Source organism: Barbus barbus (genome assembly GCF_936440315.1).
Source record: "Barbus barbus genome assembly, chromosome: 7".
NCBI lineage: Eukaryota > Metazoa > Chordata > Actinopteri > Cypriniformes > Cyprinidae > Barbus > Barbus barbus.
Window position 1 is genome coordinate 3594365 of NC_136735.1, and position 18619 is coordinate 3612983.

At 37.8% G+C, this 18619-nt stretch overlaps 1 protein-coding gene across 1 annotated transcript; it reads left to right on the forward strand.

The window, feature by feature from the left end:
• The first annotated feature begins 660 nt into the window (after positions 1 to 660).
• Positions 661 to 15270, forward strand: LOC306872425 (B-cell receptor CD22-like). Its single transcript, XM_079420968.1, has 10 exons — positions 661 to 772; positions 8580 to 8648; positions 8728 to 9078; positions 9177 to 9425; positions 9508 to 9756; positions 9835 to 9913; positions 13371 to 13407; positions 13569 to 13634; positions 13809 to 13874; positions 14039 to 15270. The coding sequence occupies exons 2-10, from the start codon at positions 8588 to 8590 to the stop codon at positions 14054 to 14056; spliced, it is 1176 nt and encodes a 391-aa protein (XP_079277094.1). The 5' UTR covers positions 661 to 772; positions 8580 to 8587; the 3' UTR covers positions 14057 to 15270.
• Positions 15271 to 18619: the final 3349 nt, after the last annotated feature.

Here is an 18619-nt window from a genome sequence, read left to right on the forward strand (position 1 = left end):
TCCTGTGTGCAATGCTCACTTCTCACAATCCAGTCAATGCCAGTGGATAAAATAATTTCCCGATCTATGCTTTATTCTTTTTTGATGTGCCATTTTACTCTGAAATGCATCACACGTTCATTTTAATGCCAACATTGAGGTAATTACTGAATATTTACCTTTTGTAGGTCAAAAAGAATCAAAATCCCTTTCAAGGAAAGTCAGTTCGCTGACTTTGCCATATTTGTAAAACATCTCAAAAGCTGCTGGCCAAAGTCACATTTCAATAACATTTTAAATCTGCAATAAAATTAATATTAACTGTCTCATAAATGTTGCTTCATACACACAGATATAATGAAAAAAAAACCCAAAAAAACATTTATTTCAGGTTTGTCCAGCCAATGCATGCGTGCAGTCCTGAATGTGTGTTTCAGACCTGGTTTTTATGGAAACCAGAGCTTCTAACAACAGCTGCAGTAATGCCATGACTTTACCAACTTCTTTTGTTTAGAAGGTGGAACTTCTAGAGCTGCCATCTTGGGTATGTGAAAAGGCCTCAAGCTTTAGGACTGAGTGTCTCTTCCTGAGTGTGATGTTCTTCATTGTCACATGATCATACAGTCCACCAAACAGTGATGCAGCTATAAAAAGGTTCAGCTTTTTTTTTCTATCCCAGTACAAAGGAAACTGTATCTGTCATCAGATTCAGAGAAAGACGACACTTCAGAGAACAAAACCACTGACCGAGTAAATGTGTACAGACACTATCTAGCTTCTACACCTGCATATTGTAAGTTCTTTGTTTATTTAATTTCTATTAATTTGAGTTTTATCAAATGCACAGTTATGCACAATGTTGCATATTGCAGTCACTACCATTGCAATGCTTTCCAGTGTTTTACAATCGTGGTCCATACCATGATAGCTGGTCTACTTATGCAAATTAAAGAGCAGTTATTGTTGAAAGAGCAGTTATCCTTGTTATTGTTGTTTGTATGCAACTGATTAACTGGTTATATTCCCCACTTTGAAAACATTATGGGTATCTTTATGGACTGCCATCAAGTTTCATTTCTGCTAAAATGCTTCTTCTGCTTTATCAGCACTAGTTGAGGTGTCAAAATCATATTAAAATATAATGTGTGAATCATGTGACATTTAGAGTGTGAAATCACCAACACTGGTTTAATCTTGATCATTTATACTGCTATCATTGGTCATGAGAGTTGATAATACAGGTAAGAACAACATTTTTATATTTATTCTGTCAAATATCTTATGTATTGGAGATTATTTGGGGCTAGTTGTCACAGGGCTGGATCTCAATAACTATGAGGTTTAAACAGCTCATTTTCCCTCTAGCAGTGTTTTGTATTTTCGCCTCGATCTAAAAAAAAAAAAAACCTCATTAATCTGATCAATGGGCCTAATTCATGAAACACGAGCAGAACGATTGTGTGTGTGTGTGTGTGTCTGTAAATGGTTCGCAAAGCTGTTCTGATGTAAATTTCTGGATTCATGAATGTGTTCGTATTTTCAAAACGTTAGTTGGTGTGAAAGAAATGTACACCTGCTGATGACACTGAATTTTGATGCACTGCCATTACATTTTGCAAGTTCATTTGCTCTGTTGTTTTGTTTTTTTGTAGCCGAGAGTTGATAAGCTGTTTAGCTTTGAGTAAAACACAGGGCTTGTCAGTAAGCTGATAACTCACAAATATCAGCTTATTAAAATAACCAGGTTTTTGCTGTTTACATGCACATCAGTAACCTGACAACACAAGTAAGCTGTGTTTACAGGACTTCATTAATAAATCAGGTTATTTCCCTGTAGTGACATCGAAATATAATCATTTGCGTATCTGACTCTGAGTATTCCATACATTTGTCAGTTGTTATGTTAAATTAAGCTTGCAACATGTTAGAGGGAAACTTACAGCTCATGTCTATTATCCTCTGCAGTTATAAATGCAGCATTGTGGCTGAAACATTTCTGTGCTGCACGAGATGAGAACACATTTTTATCATTTTCTGAGTCATGAAAAAGTCTGCTTTTGTCATACATTTCCTTCTTTACGTTTGCTCGGTCTATGCGCTTAAATCTGCACTAATGATGCGTTCCTGTCACACATCACAGCTGCGGCCTTCAATAAGCCGACAGAAAGCGGGTTATTTTGTTTACATGCTGCGCAAAATCAGAGTAAGAGGCAAAAAACTACCTTTCTTACGACCAGTTTATGCTTAAGCCGTTTATGACCTTAATCCGATAAAAGAAAACAGGTTACGGGTTATATGACCACGTGCGTTTTTGGTTTATTAAGCATAATCGCCTTAAGAACGTGCACGATGTCATTAAAAAAGGTACAGTGGAGGAACAATTTTGTTCCTAGGGGAACAAAACATATAATTGTACCCCAAAGACCTAAAGTGTACCTTTAAAGGTACCATTATGTACACAAACGTGTTTAAAGGCAGAGGTGGACAGTCCAGGTTCAGAAAGTAAAAGTCAGTATTTTGCTCCAATCATCTGGTTTTGCTAAACAGGCCAGCTCAATGAACATCTCATCATATAAAAACAGCTAAAAATCTCTTCAGTATACAGCACTGATCTCATTGGTGGCCCACCAGAGGCAAAGTCGGCGGCCCACTGGCGGATACCGCCTGTTTTGTTCATCGTTATTTCAAGCGTTATTTCGTCCACTGACGAGCCGCTGGTTTATAATTACTGTTTGCTAGCGGTCCACGGTCGGTCCGTGGTTCATAATCAGTTCGATTACGCTAACTAGAATATCCTTGCACACAATAATGGATCAAAAACAATGTACAATCGTAATTGCAAATTTATTTTCAGTGAACAGATTAAATATAAAAATGCATTTACAGTATATTTATCAGATGGTTTTATCCAATGTGACTTTCAAATAGAAAGTATTAATTTCACATATGTCCGTACAAAAGTCAACCACAAAATTAACCATGGTTTAACTATGACTGTTGTAGTAAATTCACAGTGACTACCATAACCATGAGCTTACTACAGCATAGCAAACCTAGTAAATAAGTGACATAATGCCAAGTATGGTGACCCATACTCGGAATTTGTGCTCTGCATTTAACCCATCCAAAGTGCACACACACAGCAGTGAACACACACACACACCGTGAACACACACCCGGAGCAGTGGGCAGCCATTTATGCTGCGGGGCCCGGGGAGCAGTTGGGGGTTCGGTGCCTTGCTCAAGGGCACCTCAGTCGTGGTATTGAGGGTGGAGAGAGCGCTGGACATTCACTCCCCCCACCTACAATCCCTGCCGGCCCGAGACTCGAACCCGCAACCTCTGGATTACGAGTCCGACTCTCTAACCATTAGGCCACGACTTCCCCATTAATGTCCATATGTTGCGGTCCTACTTGCCCCGCTCCGAGAGGGATTTGAACCACAGTTTACAGCTTAAGAGGCCTGCGCTCTAACAAGGAGGCTAAAGGCCACGGCCTCTAGCGTCAGTCACTAGAGCGCCACTTGAGGTCGGGGAGTGAGGTTTAACCTGCACAGCACTTACCCACTGGCCTCTGCTACACTCACCCTACTAAACCTCACTCCCATCTGGGTCACGGCACCAATGCCGCGGTCCTACTTGCCCCGCTCCGAGAGGGATTTGAACCACAGTTTCCAGCTTAAGAGGCCTGCGCTCTAACAAGGAGGCTAAAGGCCACGGCCTCTAGCGTCAGTCGCTAGAGCGCCACTTGAGGTCGGGGAGTGAGGTTTAACCTGAAGTCACCACAAGTGAGGCTGGATACAAGCTTTAGTAACACTGGGATGGGCAACCTGAGAGATAGAAACAGGAAAACAAAAGGAGAAAGATTAGCATAGATGCTGTTCATATTATTACAGGCAAAATATGACCATGTGCATTTATTACAAGGTTATGAGATGTGTTATGTGAATGTTTGGCTAAAATATGTATTTTAATAAATTTTCAGGATTCATTGTTAAATAGGCTCCAGACTTTTAAATGGTAGTGTACAATACTGTTCAAAAGTTTTCAGTCAGTGAGGTTTTTTTAAGAAATTAATATTTTTATTTAGCAAGATGCATTAAATTGATGAGAAGTGAGAGTAAATATTTTAGTTTCAAATAAACTGTTCATTTTCTACTTTGTTCAAGTAATCCTGAAAACACACACACACACAAAACAAAATACGAATCAGGAATATTTCCTGAGCAGCAAATCAGCACATTAGAATGATTTCTGAATAATCATGTAAAACTGAAGAGTAATGATGCTGACAATTCAGCTTTGATCACAGAAATAAATTACAGTTTAACATCACTCACTCATGTTTGGATGTCAAAACCTTCTTAACTTTAATAAAGAAGTGTAACAGATGCATGATGATATAGGCAAATATGTAGTGAAAAAGGCATATGAAGTGATTTAATGTTAAAAAAATGTAAAGTTATCTTTCTCAGCTTACCTATGTTTCCCACATCTCTGTCCGCAGCTTCTTTCAGACATTTAGATATATAGGAGCTTATCTGTTGTAGAAGTGTTACTCCTGAAACCACAAAACAATTTGTATCAGTAATTGTTTGCCAATATCACATTTTACCTATATTCAGTTAATAGGTTGTTTAGACATGACATCATTGCTGTGGAGCAAAATGCAGCAGGTCAGGAAGAGATTTTTCCCCATAGGGATCAGTAGCAGAAACTCAAGATGCCGGTGTTTAGCATTTTTTACGAATGTCTACGTGTGACGTTTAGCATTTTGTGAATTTGGACTGTGTCACCTTGTATCTTGTGATATATGCTGGTTCTTACCACTAGGTGGTACGCTGTATTCAAGTATCTTGGGAGTCAGAGAACCAGTGTTAATATTCATTGACGAATAATTTGTGTCATAATTTTTGTCAATGACATTTTTTTTCACCGACAATGAGACGATAACGAACGAAACTCTTTGTGAATGACAAAAAATACGATGTAAATCTATTGACATTTTCGTCAACGAATAAAAACAAGACAAAAATGTTAGGGAGGGACGATTTGGGAAGAGATTCATTCAGAACCAATATGCTGCATAGGAGGGTAGATGCGAACATTTGAACTGGTGAGACATAAGCTAAAATACACTTGCTGCACGGAGCATAAAATTTTCAAAAATGTCAATATGTGGGAGTAAGATGAGCAGCCATATGGATAAATCTGAAGACGCAAGAGAGAACTCACTTGGGTCCTGTTTTCTGTGCGCAGACACTGAAGCATATACACCCAGAAAGCACATCTCACAGCACGTGAGTACTCGGCAGGATGTGCAAAACGCAAAAACAGAAAGACAAAACAAGGTTTTCAATGAAGAAAGTTCATGAGATTAAACAAGAGGATCACACAGAACTGTTCGTGGGTGCCATCGAAGAGAAGCAGACTGGAAACAAGTCGAGATGCAAGTTAATACAGTGACTGATGCCACGGTGTTGAAGAAAGACAAGTGGACTGAAACACTAAAAGTAAACAAAAAGCACTTTCTTTTAAATTGGATACGGGAGCAGAGTGCAATGTAATCTCATACAAAGACTTTCTAGGAGTTGCAGGGAAATCAGCGTCACTGTGCAGACTGTATGTTAGTTTCATATTCTGGCCACAAGACGGAATCAAAGAGTATGACAAAACTCATCTGCTAGTTTAAAAACAATGAAGCTGAGATCGAATTCCAAGTTATCGGGAAAGACTCACCTGCCATCCTGGGAAGATCGGCATGCACAGAGTTAGGACTTGTCAAAAGAATCTACAAAGTAGACTGTGAAGAAAACACAGACATCCTGAAGGAGTTTGATTATGTGTTCAACGGATGGGGGTGCATACGAGGTGTGCATCACATTAAGATTGATCCAGCCATGGCACCTGTGATACATCCACCCAGAAAAGCCCAGATAGAACTAAAAGACAAAATAAAGACAGAACTTAACAAAATGTAAAGACCACAGGAACCAAATGAGTCCTTTACAAAATCTGACTTCGCTGCAGTTGGAATTTAACTGCTGGTTCGTCTGGCCAGAGGAGAACTGCCCCCCCGACTGAGCCTGGTTTCTCCCAAAGTTTTTTTCTCCATTCTGTCACCGATGGATTTTGGTTTCTTGCTGCTGTCGCCTCTGGCTTGCTCAGTTGGGGACACTTATTTTCCAGCGATATCATCCACATGATTGCACAGATACTATTTAAACTGAACTGAGCTGAACGTTGACATCATTGAATTCAATAATGAAATGCCTTAAACTGAATATTGAGTTTTTAATCTGGTCATTTTACATTACTGACATTATTTTCCTATTCTGATATTGGAAAGTTGCTTTGACACAATCTGCATTGTTAAAAGTGCTATATAAATAAAGGTTCCAAGCTTTGCACGTTCAATACACCTTTCGGAAGGTACTGTTTCAAGAGGTTCGCTTTTGAAGTATCCTCAGCTCCAGAAGTCTTCCAGAAGTGCATAGCTCAAAGGCTTGAAGACCTGGAAGGAGTTGTAAATATTATGGATGATGTACGCGTATGGGAAGAAAATGTGGAAAAGCATGATGCAAGGCTTGGGAAGCTTCTGAGAGAGTAAAAAGTATAAATTTGAAATTAAATTGGAAAAAGTGCAAGATCAGAATGGATGAAATAAAGTACATCGGGCATAAGTGGAGAAGGTCTGAAGCCAGACCAAGACAAGATCAAAGCAATTGTGGAGATGCCCAAACCACAAGACAAATCTGCTTTAATGAGGTTTAAATCTGTTCGCTGGCTGGCTCTGAGCCAGAGAGAGAGCGCATTGCACATTCTAACCAATCACACACGATGCTGTTGAGCTTATGAATGCAGTGACCAATCAGAGACGTTCAGATGAGTCATCGCTAAAATGCCAGTGTTTTCTTCACTCGCTCGCTGACTGAATACCTCTCTCTGGCGAATTATCTCGTAAGAAACAATAAAGTGCAGAAGTGTGTACGAATCTGTAAGTAATATACTAATTTAATACTGTAAACAGCTTCAGTGATTTTAATGGGAGTTTTTGAGAGTGCTTGAACTCTGACTGTCAGTGAAAATGTTCTTTGATAATGCAAATTATCTTTTTGCTCTCTTTCTGTAAAATGAAAGTTATGATTAGTAGCCTAACTTATAATGTTTTTATTCACATTAACTTTCAATGTTAAATTCACATTAAATATAAAGTCAGTCGTATTAAAAATATGCATGGCACCCATAGCTGTTAATAAGTAAACAGACAGGTTTTTATGCATATTTAATAGATTATATTAGGTTACTTTGACCATCGCCCACTATAGATCAACTGACATAATCTATAAAGGTGAGAATCAAGATATTGCATGATATAGTTAATGCGTTTGGGAATGTTTCAAATAAAAAGGAAAAAACATAAATAAAACATATGTGTTGTTGTGGCTGCTTTGTCTCACATGAGGACCCCACCCCAATCCAATGGTTTCTTTTTTCTTTTTTTTTTTCAGAATCAGTGTTCCTTGTTGCACGTGTCAGGCCACATGAAGTGAGTGGAAAACTTGATGCAACCAGTAAAATATTATATGGTTACTTCAAAAATGTCCACTCAGCAAAAAACTAAATAAACATGCGTTTGTCACCCAAAGAGAAAAAAAAACAATGTAAAAACTTCCAAGTGTCCCTTTCTTCTTTATGTCTTTTCAATCAAAGTTCCGTAGCTATAGAATAACGAACCGTCTCTCCCTTCGAAAGGAAAACAAAAATCTGGCCTACTAACATAGATGAGACAGCACAAAATTCACCTTCTCTCTCCGATCGATCCTGAACAAGTCTTCAAAGAACAGCAGAAAATCTGCGGAACACCATCACACATCCTTTTTTCCCGGGATCCGCGCAGCCTCCTCTCTCTAACCTGCAAGCGGTGTTTCCTGGATAACGTTACCCCACCGTACCACGAAGACGTCTGTCAATAATCAATAGCTGCCAGGAGAGACAGGTTAAAGAGATAACCTTGGTAGATCCACACTGTTCGGGCACCACTTTGTAACACCAAGTTGAAATGTTCAACAGCAGCCCAGAAGGGAAAACTGTGTGGTGCTAATAATGCACGGGAGATGAGAAGATGGCGTATTTTCCCAAGTTTAATAAAACACCTCAAGCGCCGACACACTCGTCCACATACATGAGGAACGAGTGAGGAAAAATGTACATAAGCATCCAACTCAGGCCACAAACAGAAAGGAATAAAATAAAATAAAGATAAACAGATTGTCGGTAGAGCGACTTATCTCTTCATCTTTCCATATCATACAGACACATGCTATGCACATGCGTGGATTTCAATCTGCCACAAAACTACCATAAATGCTCTAGTGGCCGTTACAGAAGCATTTGTGAATCCGGAGGAGAGTTTTCGGGAAGGACAGTTTTACGCGCAAATTACTTAAAATGTAGGCCTATATTTACGGATGTTTCATGAATGAGGCCCAATTACTGTAGATCATTACCATCATTATTCTTTGACAAATTAAGCAGTGTTGTTTATGTTTCATGCTGACTTTAAAGCTGAAAAATGAACTACTGTGTATTTGTTGTAGGTGTTACTATGCTGATGTCAGTCAGAATGGCTCCTCCTCTTCCTCTGATCTTTCTGCTCGTGATTCACAGTGAGTCACTGCAAAAGAAACACTTCATTTTTTTTTATGCACAAGCTGCTGCTAATTTATTCAGTGTGATTTTATTTAGGGGCGTATAGTGAGAAGGAGCATGTGGATTACATCCATCCACGCATCTGTGCACTAAAGGACTCATCAGTGATAATGAACTGCTCTTTTACATACCCTACTGGACTTCAGATCACAAAAGTGTTCTGGACCAAAACACAAGTTAGAAATGCTGATAATGAGTTTCCAGATCTGTCTGAGGACCCTGAATACAGTCAGAGGCTTCAGTATCTGGGAGATAAACAGCAGAACTGCACCATCAGACTGAGTCATGTGACACAGAAAGATTCACACATGTACTGTTTCAGATTCATCACTGATAAGCCTGGTGTGAAATGGCTTGGTAAACCAGGAGTGACTCTTACTGTCACAGGTGACTTTGATGAGGTTTCACTCTTCTTCTGTGCATTATGATGAATAATAATCAGTGTCTGACAGCAGCACTAGATATTATGTGTGTGTTGTGTTCAGATCTTCAGGTGGAGTCTCCTGAGAGAGTGACAGAGGGTCATAATGTCAGTCTGACATGTAAAAGCAGCTGCGCTCTGACTGACAGAGCAACATTCATCTGGTACAGAAACTCACAGCCATTAACTGAGAGAAGAGACAGAAACAATCAACTCCTGCTGCAGTCAGTCAGAAGAGAGGATGCAGGCAGATATAGCTGTGCTCTACAGGGACACACTTACATCTCTCCTGCTGCTCAGCTCAATGTCACGTGTGGGTACAGATTCATTAGTTCTATTTAATAACTTGTTGAGTTTATGTTTGGGGCTACACTTTTCATTTTTGTCCTCTATAGATGCACCAAAGAGTGTCTCAGTGTCCATCAGTCCATCTGGTGAAATAGTGGAGGGAGATTCAGTGACTCTGATTTGCAGCAGTGATTCAAACCCACCTGCTCTGAACTTCAGCTGGTTTAAGGAGAATCAAAGCTCATCTGTTGGATCTGGACAGAGTTTCAGTGCACTACAGAGTGGACGCTTCTACTGTGAGGCTCACAATCAACATGGATCTCAGAGATCAGACGCTGTTACTGTCACTGTTAAAGGTAGAGCAGCTCATTTACTCTTTCTTTGTGAAGCAAATTAATCTGTTCTGGTGTTTTACTCTCTTGTCTCTGTTGTAGGACGTCTGGTGATAATACCAATATCCATAGTTTGTGGAGCTTGTGGAGCTGCAGTTTTCATCATCACGATGCTGATCTTGTACGACATATGTGTGTGGTACTATGTAGTGTGTGTAAATGAGTGAGAAGGTTATGAATTCAGTGAGACTTTTCTTTCCACACTGATAGCTACTCACTCAGGTACTGAATAAGGAAGTCTGAAGCTCACATCATTGCTGGGCTAAACAGTCTGATTAATAAATGTAACCTTGTTTCCATAAGATAATGGAAACGAGCACTGTGTTTATCATGCTATAGGGAAACTCTGTTTTCTCTGAATACTGAGGCCTGATTGGTTAATGTTATAGCTGCACAAATGCCGTTACAACTTATAAAAGGGGGGGGGGGGGGGGTATGGGAGTGCTGACTGCCCACATAAGTGACGCTGAGTGCCATTTCATGAGAATCTTTTGACTGAGAAGTGGCAGCATTGATTTGTAGGCTAGTTCTTGTTATCTAGACAAACAAGGTTACATTAGTAATTTCCTTTCGATACGGTTCACTCACATTGTGTTTACCCGTTCTCGGGAACAATATCCAATAGCGTCGGCTGGGCACAATAAACCCACACAGCAAAAAATCCAGGGTGAAATTAACTCTCCTGGGAGTACATGTGAGACCACTCTCAAGAGTGTGAAAGTGTTAAAATAAAAGTTTTAAATTAACACTGAAGCAGAGTTAAAGTTAATGAGGTAATTAAGAGATTCATTGAGTGATGATTGACCATTATTGAAGACACCTGATGTTAACGAGCAGAATCACCAAAGAAGAAAATCACAACTTTTATGTCACCATTATAGTGGTCAGTGTTTGCTTTAGTTGGGCTCTTGACCCTTATAATTTTAAAGTTAGATTTTGCTTTGCTTTGCTGTTATAACAGAATTATAACAGACAGACAAGCAAAGAGAAAAAGGAAAAATATATGCATATGTATATATATATATATTTGTGTGTGTGTGTGTGTATTGTTTTTCCTAAATCTCTGATTTCGATAATTGTTGATTATAGCAGTCTTGTGATTCATTAGCATAGGATTACCAGCATTTTCAATACAATCTGAGGGATTTCTTAAAGTTGTTTGTTCAAAAATCTTTAAAAGGAGTCTATTGTTTAGACACACAAACATCAAGAATCAACCTGTGAATCTCAACAATGGTGACAATCAAAAAAGCATGTTGCAGTGCATTCTGGGTGCCACCAATCAATTCCATCCATGGCTCCCATGATGCATTGCGGCGTGAATAAATTATTAGCTGAATTTTCTTAGTAATTTCCTTTATTCTTACCATTATTATAATTTTTTTTTTTTATGTGACTTTTAGTAGCTTGTTTTCTAATGTTTAGAGTTGATCTGTTTATGCTGTTTGTCACCGTTGTTGAGATTCATACACTGATTCTTGATATCTGTGTGTGTCTAAAAAAATAAGGTTTTTTTTTTTTAAATTACCAGAGCAACTTTCAAGGACTCCTTTTAATTTTTGAATACTGCAGAATCACAGGATTTGTATAATCAACAAGGTAAATCTGACTGTTTTAGATTCTGAATGAGTTTGGCAATATGGATCAAATGATCGTTATGTAATAACATTACCAACATCACATGACCTCTTTTTTCCTTTTGTTTGTCTCTCTGCTGTAGCTCAGTTACAGTATCCACACAAAATCTAACTTTACAAATATAAGGGTCAAGAGCCCAACTAAAGCAAACACTGACCACTATAATGGTGACATAAAAGTTGTGATTTTCTTCTTTGGTGATTCTGCTCGTTAACATCAGGTGTCTTCAATAATGGTCAATCATCACTCAATGAATCTCTTAATTACCTCATTAACTTTAACTCTGCTTGAGTGTTAATTTAACACTCTTATTTTAACACTTTCACACTCTTGAGTGTGGTCTCACATGTACTCCCAGGAGAGTTAATTTCACTCTGGATTTTTTGCTGTGCAGAATCAGCGAGGCCCAGGCCATGAGCCCGGAGTTCTCAGATAAAAAATATTCCTGACCACCGACAGGAAGCAGAACTTTATCAGTTGCAGAGTACACTAGGCCACTATATAGGGCCAAAATGGCTCTGCAAGACTAAGAAGGATGAACAGCCTTGGCTTACCATCCTACAGCTATGGGTGGGCAAAGATGCACACAATGGCCTCTTCTGTTCGGCGCCGTCAACATAGGTGAGGGCAGCCATACTGAAAACCAAGAAGAGAGGGCTCCATGTGACTTTAAAGATAATGTGAGTTGATCATAAAACAAAAGATGCCAATTTTGTTTTATGTTTTTTATAATTCAAGTTCACATAAGAAATTAAAAAATGTGTTAGATGTCTTAAATAATTAATATAGTGATTGTTATTAGACCGTCCAAAGAGCATCTCAGTGCCCATCATTCAGTCTGCTCAGTTCTGGGAAGATGAATCAATGATTCTGATCTGACCCTGGACCACAAAACCAGTCTTAAGTGTCAATTTTTCGAAATTGAGATTTATAAAATTTATATAAATAAGTTGTCAATAGACGTATGGTTTGTTAGGATCGGACAATATTTGGCCGAGATGCAGCTATTTGAAAATCTGGAATCTGAGGGTCAAAAAAATCTAAATATTGAGAAAATCGCCTTAAAGTTGTCTAAATTAAGTTCTTAGCAACTAATCAAAAATGAAGTTTTGATATATTTATGGTAAAACATTTACTAAATATCTTCATGGAACATGATCTTTACTTAATATCGTAATGATTTTTGGCATAATAGAAAATCAATAATGTTGACCCATACAATATATTTTTGGCTATTGCTACAAATATACCCCAGCGACTTAAGACTGGTTTTGTGGTCCAGGGTCACATATGTTCATTGTGAAAGAACAGAGAAAGTCTCTGAGGGGGGCTCGCTGGTGGTGCCCTGGACTAAGTGGCAACCTTCCAGTCTCTCTCTTGAATCCAACACTTAAGGGGTCTCAGCCTCAGACATCACGGACCACTGGCTGAACGTCTGATGCATATGGCACACTGATCCCGCCTCTTTGCCCAATTTTTATTATCAGGGAGTGATGCAGTGCCAAAATGGTGACGGCCAGCTCCGCCGACTTTGGGCTTAAAAATGATCTTCAGAAACCTGCGGGTGACGCTACATCTATGTTTTATACAGTCTACGCCTTGGACGCAGAAACCATTCATCAAGGGGCAGTGCCATTTCATCAGAAAGATTCTGAAGAAATGGCACTCAGCGTTGACTTAAATAGGCAGTCAGCTCCGCCCATTTTGGCAGACTGAAATGCCTTTTATTCGTGCAGCTACACGAACGTTGACAAATCAGGCTCCAGTATTCTGATAAAACAGTTTCCCCATAGCATGGTAAATGCAATGTGAGTAAACCGTATCGATGATACACCAAATTTCATCACATTCACAACGGTCCATCCTAGAGAAATGCCATTGGTTCAAAATCATAAGTTCAGACAAGTTCTGATTGGCTGTAATTGTGTTTGTCTTTGCAGATGGATTAAAAAAAGAAATGGCTCACAGAATGCTCAGGTGAGAAAGAAATATTTTGCGATCAGTGGTTTACTGATCAGGTAAATGAACTGATCACTCAATGATCGAAAGTCTGAATGTAGTTGACTTTATCTTTTGGGTTGTTTATGGACATTACTTATTTTCTCTCTATTCTTTGTGTTTTGTTTTTAATGGACAAGATGAATCATGGCCAACACAAAGGTTGCGATGTTGAAATGACTGATTCTGTGTATGAGAATGTAGCTGTAAGTATTTTAGCTCAGGATTTCCTATAAAACACTAAACTCTCTTCACCTTTGGCCAAAAAGAAATTAAACACTCTTCAATGTCAGTCTAAAAATAACAAATGTCTAATGAATAAGTATATGGAAATTTAAATAACACAGTGCTGAATATATTTTGTCTCTTCATTCATAAAGGATGCTCAACGCTGCACTAAGACCTGTAAACCTGAGCTGAACTCTTCTGTGTATGAAAATATTCCAGTAAGAACAACTACTACATAGAGACAAAACACAATCTAGTAGCCTTTCCTAATGACTAATGTTCTCATTATTTACATATTTCATTATTCATTCTCCCACTTTCTTTATTTTTCATTATTAATATTCCCACTTTCTTTTTCTTTCTTTCTTTTTTTCCTATTAAGAAGAAGAAGAAGAAGTAGAAGATGACGATGTAGTGTTTTGGACGTTTTACAGCTTTTACAAATCTCTTTGTGGGTGGAGACCTGCATGATTGACAGGAGTGTCATGATATATCTAAAGTCATTTGTGGATCATATGGGTTAAAATAGCAGTTAAAGGTTAATGAATTGTAAAAGTGTGTGATCACTTAGTCCTCTGGTGTTGTTAATTTGGGAGTCACACTCAATCAAAAGTGACACCTGAAATATAACTTTCATTTTTTTCGTAAAATCAATGTAATATATTTTTGCTCAATAATATTTTTTTATGTTGTATTTTGAGAGAATTTCATGGTACTAATATGTATGTAATAATTATGATTTATTTTTTTCCCCATTGAAAACAATACAAACATTTTTTTTTTTCTAATATCTAATAATACTTTTCAATTATGGCAGTATTTCATCTTACAATAGAGACAATGCCAATTATTTTAAGTAATCTGGTCTGAATATTATAAAATAAAATAAAAAAATGGTTAGCCTCTATGGTTTAGCCACTAGATTCCAATAGACCCTTTTTCTGTTAGTAAACAATGTGACGTTTTTCTGTGGGCGGAGCTTAGATGGAGGCAGAAAGAGTCCACTGACCCTTCACTAACGCTAGCTATGAAGTCTGTTTTTCTTAACAATAACTGGAGAAATTCCGATTTTACCTGCATATGTAAGGTATTGTCATGAGCCAGGTTTGATTCCAGTTTTCTTTTCCTTTCTATTTCTTGCTCTGCCTCCTAGACTCAGCTGTTCGCGTTCTCAATCAGCGCTCACCTGTTTCCTTTTTGACGCTGATTTGTTCCTCTATTTCTCTCTGTGTGTTTCTAGACTTCTTTGTCAGATTATTGTGCTTCGCAGCCATTCTGCCAACTCTCTCTCGATTAGCGTCTTTCTGTGTTTTGTCAAGAACAGTCCTGTCCTGTCCTGTCGAGTGTCTGACCTTATCTCTGCCCAGTCTCCCAGTTGTCGGCGGCCACTGGTCCGTTTGCCTCCGGGCGCAGCCCTTCAGACAATACAGTCTCCTGTGGAGGTCACCGCTCGCCTCTCTGGCCGGGACCGTTCGCCCTCTCGTTCAAGTCAAGTCTGTTTCTATGTTCCAGTTTGTTTCTTGAGTTATTTTCCTGTTCTGCAAATGGCTGATCCGGCTAGCGAACAACAGACTGAGTTCGTTTTTGAACAATAAATTTTCTGTTTTGACTTTCCTTTGCCTCTGGGTCCCTTTGTGACATGACCGGTATAGATGCACTGTCCAGGACCGCAAATGTTATTTGAAAAGTTTAATTTAACGGACGAAACCAGATTGGCCGACCTGCACACACTTTACTCAAAGGATGGACGATCTGACAGGATTCCCTCCAGTTGAGTGGCTCACATTTAACGTATAGTTAAGACCAATTCAGTGTCTATCTATTCTATCTAGTTATGTTTATACATTTCAATTTCAGCAGGCAACTATTTTTACAGCTACATTATTATTCCAGCCACAATTAATCACAACAATGTATATACAATTACATATGATTAATTGTCAGTTTGTTGTTTTACACACATGCAAACAGACAATATTTCATACACGACATAGTGAGATGCATAATAAATCTTTAGACGCACCCATAACAACAAAAGACAGTACTTTATTTAATGTTTTCTGATAAGAAGTGTGCGCTCCAAACGCGAGCATGCATTTTTTTTTTTTTTTTTTTTAAGTTGTAGATTTGGAAATATATTTAGAACTTCCCAAAAACAACTTTTTGTAAAGGCTTTTTTGGTTTTGTTTTTGAAATGTTGATTTGAAATGTCAGTTTTTGCATTAATTTTAGTACAGTCAAACCTGAACCCAGAGAAAGACATTTTATTACACATAACATCAAAGTTTTAAAAACTTAAGGATGCTTTATCAGAGATCAGCATCTTATTTGAATATTGTTACAACCACACAGGTTACATTTAGATACATTACATTTAGAAACTTTTAGAGAATAACAAAGATTGTTTTATTATTATAATTATATTATTATTATTATATTGAATAATACATTATATTATTACAGTGGTTATAATACTCCGCATTATTAAACTTGCTATGTTGCTGTTGTTCTGAGCGACAGCTTTTCAAAAAGTCCTTAGTATATAGGAACATATAGTATATTCTTCTCCGATGATGAAATTCACTTCATGAGTGAATAACCGACACACAGACTGAAAGCTGGACTGGATCAATGTAAATAGGTGGAGTGAAGTGAGAGACATTTCCTTTCTCGCTCAAAGCGATCTGTAATCAGCCACTCCATGTTTTCAATTTTCAATTTCAAAAATGTGCTCCTCACAAATCCGAGTTTCCACTATTAAAGGGTTCAAATGAAAATTATCCTGTGTTCTACTCGCCCTCGAGGCATCCTAGGTGTGTATGACTTTCTTCTTTCAGACGAATCCAATTGGAATTATATTAAAATTGTCCTGGCTCTTTTAAGCTCAATCATTGCAGTGTTTTTGTTTAACAGTCCAAAACATGTTAAATAAAGTGCGTCCATCCGAAATAAAACGGATGCCTCACACCCTCCAGGGGGTGAATAAAGGCCTCATGTAGCAAATCCATATTCGCTACAGGTTTATTTAGAAGGCGGGACTTCCATTACTAGAACTGACATATTGGCTGTGCAGTTTCTCCCATTCATAGTGGTATGAGTGAACTGTCTTGGGTATCATACGATCTTTAATATAACACTGTGGTGAAATTTGCACTTGTCACTGTTTATTGTATAAATCTCATTGACATCACCTGGTGAGTTTGCAGCATAATACAGTTATTTTGTTTATATCATTGATTAATAATTGATTAAAACTGCATAGTATATTGCAGTCTCTGCCGATGCAGTACCTTCCAGTGTTTCACAATCCTGGGTCCAGCAGTTCTCAAACCTGGACGGCTGGTCTGCAAATGCAAATTACAGGTATTCAAGCAATGTTTTTTTTTTTTTTTTTTTTCGTCTCTCAGGCGCAGGTTCCTTTTCATCTCCAACTGTATGCAGTTGGTTACATTAAGATATTCCCAAGTTTGATAACACAACAGGAACATCTTTATGAACTAACATCACTTTTCCCTCAAAGGTGGAAAGTCAAAGGTGGAAAGTTCTCTTTTCTTCAGTGATGTTGATTGTTAACAACAGGTGTTCATCAATAATGCACAATCATCATTTAATTAGTCACTTAGTTATCTCATTATCTTTAACTCTTTGAGGTAGTGATTGGTGAGATGATGCTTCATGAAGCTTTAAGCTTTTCAGCCAAGTGGTTCACAAAAGGGTTAATTTCTGACAATACCACCTGGTGGCCAAAGAGTGTAAAACAAGCAGATATATTACAGACAGAGGTGGATATTCCAGGGGTCAGGAAGTAAAAGTCCTGCCATATGTTTATTCCACCCATGAACTCAGCAGCTGATTTCACCAGAGGAGCAACCAAGACATTCCTTTCAAGTCACAAACGAGTCTCGAGACAAATCTCAAGTCCTCAAATAGTTAAAGTTAATGAGATAATTATGTCACTAATTAAATGGTGACAATTTTAACCAATAAAACATCAACATCTGATCCTCTGTGATTCTCAATAACAGCAGGTGTTCATCACTAATGCACAATCATCATTTAATTAGTCACTTAATTATCTCATTAACTTGAACTCTTTGAGGACTTGGGATTTGACTTGAGACTTGCTTGTGACTTGAAAGTAATGTCTTGGCTCCTCCTCTGGTGAAATCAGCTGCTGAGTTCATGGGTGGAATAAACATATGGCAGGAGTTTTGATCTTTGGCCCCTGAACATTTAGTTTAATGTCATCTGCTAAAACATTTCTTCTGCTTCATCAGTAGTTGAGGTGTCAAAATGATATTAAAATAGAATGTGTTAATCACGTGACATTTAGAGTGTGAAAACACCAGTGCTAGTTGCTGGTATCATCTTGATCATTTTTACAGTGTTGTCACTGGTCATGAGTGGTGAAATGAGTTTATAACCGTTCTGTAAAATATCTTATGTATTGGAGATTGGTTGGGGATAGTTGCTGCAGGACTGTATCTCAGTAACTATAAGGCTTAAAAATAAAAAAATAAAAATAATATATATATATATATATATATATATATATATATATATATATATATATATATATATATATGTTTCTTTTGCAGCGATTTTGTATGTTGATTACAAATAGCTCTGGTACAAATAAAAAATTTTAACAACAGATAACTATATAATAAAGATAGTTTCATTATATAGTTTAATTTGCTTTTCTATCCAATGTGTTAAAGTGTGTGTCATGTTATTTTCTTGGATAAATACTGTTTTATCGCATTGTTTTCTGAGTCAATTAAGAATTAGACCTAGAGCAAAATTATCTTTGTTTGCTTATTCTTTGCTCAATCTCAGAACAGATGGTGTTTGATTTGTCCTAACAAGAAAGCGGAAGATAAGAGCACTGATTCTACACTGTTAATCACAAACTAGTACATTTGCATCAAGCTTGTTTTCATGAGGATGTGTTGCAAATGTC